The sequence below is a fragment of the Calliphora vicina genome, chromosome 2 (assembly GCF_958450345.1).
Source record: "Calliphora vicina chromosome 2, idCalVici1.1, whole genome shotgun sequence".
Classification (NCBI taxonomy): domain Eukaryota; kingdom Metazoa; phylum Arthropoda; class Insecta; order Diptera; family Calliphoridae; genus Calliphora; species Calliphora vicina.
In genome coordinates this window covers 72,579,614-72,581,638 of record NC_088781.1, presented here as the reverse complement: position 1 = coordinate 72,581,638, position 2,025 = coordinate 72,579,614, and the positions used below count along the sequence as shown (strand labels likewise).

The window sequence follows — 2,025 nt, the reverse complement described above, 5'->3', positions numbered from 1 at the left end:
GTATTTATTTAACAAGGCGACAGCAGTGGCGAATTGAAATAAATACAGGCGAATTCACTTATTTTTTATATATAGTTTGACATACGCACGTACGGGCTAATATTTTTTATATATGTAGTTTGACATTTGCGCGAGCTATTTCTATAATCAGCTGTGCTGCCGATGGCACCTTATTAAATGCACCTTACAAAAATATGCTTTAAAAATATTGTTTTGTTATAAATATCTTAATATAAAAATATATGCACTTAAAAAGTTAGTTATTGCTCGATTTCAAAGTTTTTTTAAAAAATATATAAGAAAATAAAATATTGAGATCATAAATTTAAATTGGTTATTATAGGACAAAATTTAGATTTGAGTGAATTTGACACTAGATGAAAATAGTTTGATTCAATTCATTTTATTATATTTAGCAATAAATTAGTATATTTTTACTTAAGTTTAAAATTTTACAACTAAATCTTTGTTTTAGATTTCTGTAGAGTTTCTTAGACAATCTTAATCAATTTGTCTTATCTTTTAAACTGTCTCATACTTCAAACTTGTATTTCTCGATCCATGTTTCAACAACAACATTCTCGAAATGTTTCTCTTCTACACCACTTTTTTATCATTTGAATTATGTTTCAAAAACTCTATGGAGAGCTTGTGTAATTTTTTGGTAAAATATAGAAGAGTATTTTGGAGCATTCATCATGTATATACTATTTTAAAATGGAAACATCTTAAAAATCATAATGGGTTCTTTGTATTATTGTTAACGCAATATAAAAAACAACTTTTTTACTTTCTAGCGATTTTTAATATCAAAGAGTTACCAATACTGGAAACAAATCATTTTATTTATCTGACATCTCTATTCAGCAACTTTGATTGTACATCCACTTAAAAAGAATGCATATTTCGCTGATAAACGTTGTTACTGCGGCTTGTTGGTGTTGAAATTTATTAAAAAATATATCAGGAATTGAAAACAAAATTAAATATGGTAAATACTGTTGTAATTATTATTGACGATTATAAAATGATTGGATTTTTTAGACGATTGGAAAAAATAACAAAATGATACAACACCTCAACTACCGGGTGCGTATTGTTCTTCAAGACTCGCGTACATTTATTGGAACTTTTAAAGCTTTCGACAAACACATGAATCTTATTCTTGGTGATTGTGAGGAGTTCAGAAAAATTCGTTCTAAGAATGCTAAAGTTCCTGAAAGAGAGGAGAAACGTGTGTTGGGCTTCGTTTTACTGCGAGGCGAAAATATTGTATCGCTTACCGTTGAAGGACCACCACCACCAGAGGAAGGTTTGCCCCGCGTTCCGCTTCCGGGAGCTGCACCTGGTCCTGGAATGGGTCGTGCTTCTGGTAGAGGTGTGCCTGTTAATATATCATCTGTTCCGGCAGGTCTACAAGGTCCTGTTCGAGGTGTTGGAGGACCTGCTCAGCAACATATGGCTCCTATGGGTAGAGGTGTGCCGCGAGCACCAATGATGGGAGGACCACCACCCAGTATGATACCAGGCGGTATACCGCCTATGCCGGGAGCAATGGGACGCGGCGCTCCACCACCAATGCGTGGTCCTCCCCCTGGAATGTTGAGAGGAGCACCTCCACCAAACAGAGGTGGTTATTAATATAGAAATGCAAAATAACCAATCTATCCTAGTTTTTTATAACAATAAATTATGTATGTACATTTTAAAACAAGTAAGCATTCATTCAGTTATAAAATTATATATAACACATGTCCTGAGGAAGAAGCACTAGGATCGAGCAAAAATTTTAGATTTTAAGTGCGGTTTGATTTAAATCTTTCTAGGGATATTTAAAATGTTTGTATTACATTTTCAATCTCAAAAAACACATTTTTTGAAATGTGAAATAAAAAAAAAATTAAAACATGATTCGACATAATAGCTCTGTTCAATAACTAAAAGTTGTTACTAGTTAGTAACAATTGTTACTGGAAAAGCGTTCATTAACTCCAAAAACTTGCAAGCATAGCTGCCAGATTTGAC

General features: G+C 32.8%; 1 protein-coding gene across 1 annotated transcript; it reads left to right on the top strand.

Moving 5' to 3' along the window:
* Positions 1-866: 866 nt before the first annotated feature.
* Positions 867-1,714, top strand: SmB (small ribonucleoprotein particle protein SmB). The gene is made up of 2 exons (XM_065501554.1): positions 867-991; positions 1,045-1,714. Exons 1-2 carry the CDS (start codon positions 989-991, stop codon positions 1,639-1,641), a joined length of 600 nt encoding a protein of 199 aa, XP_065357626.1. The 5' UTR covers positions 867-988; the 3' UTR covers positions 1,642-1,714.
* The last annotated feature ends 311 nt before the right edge of the window (positions 1,715-2,025 follow it).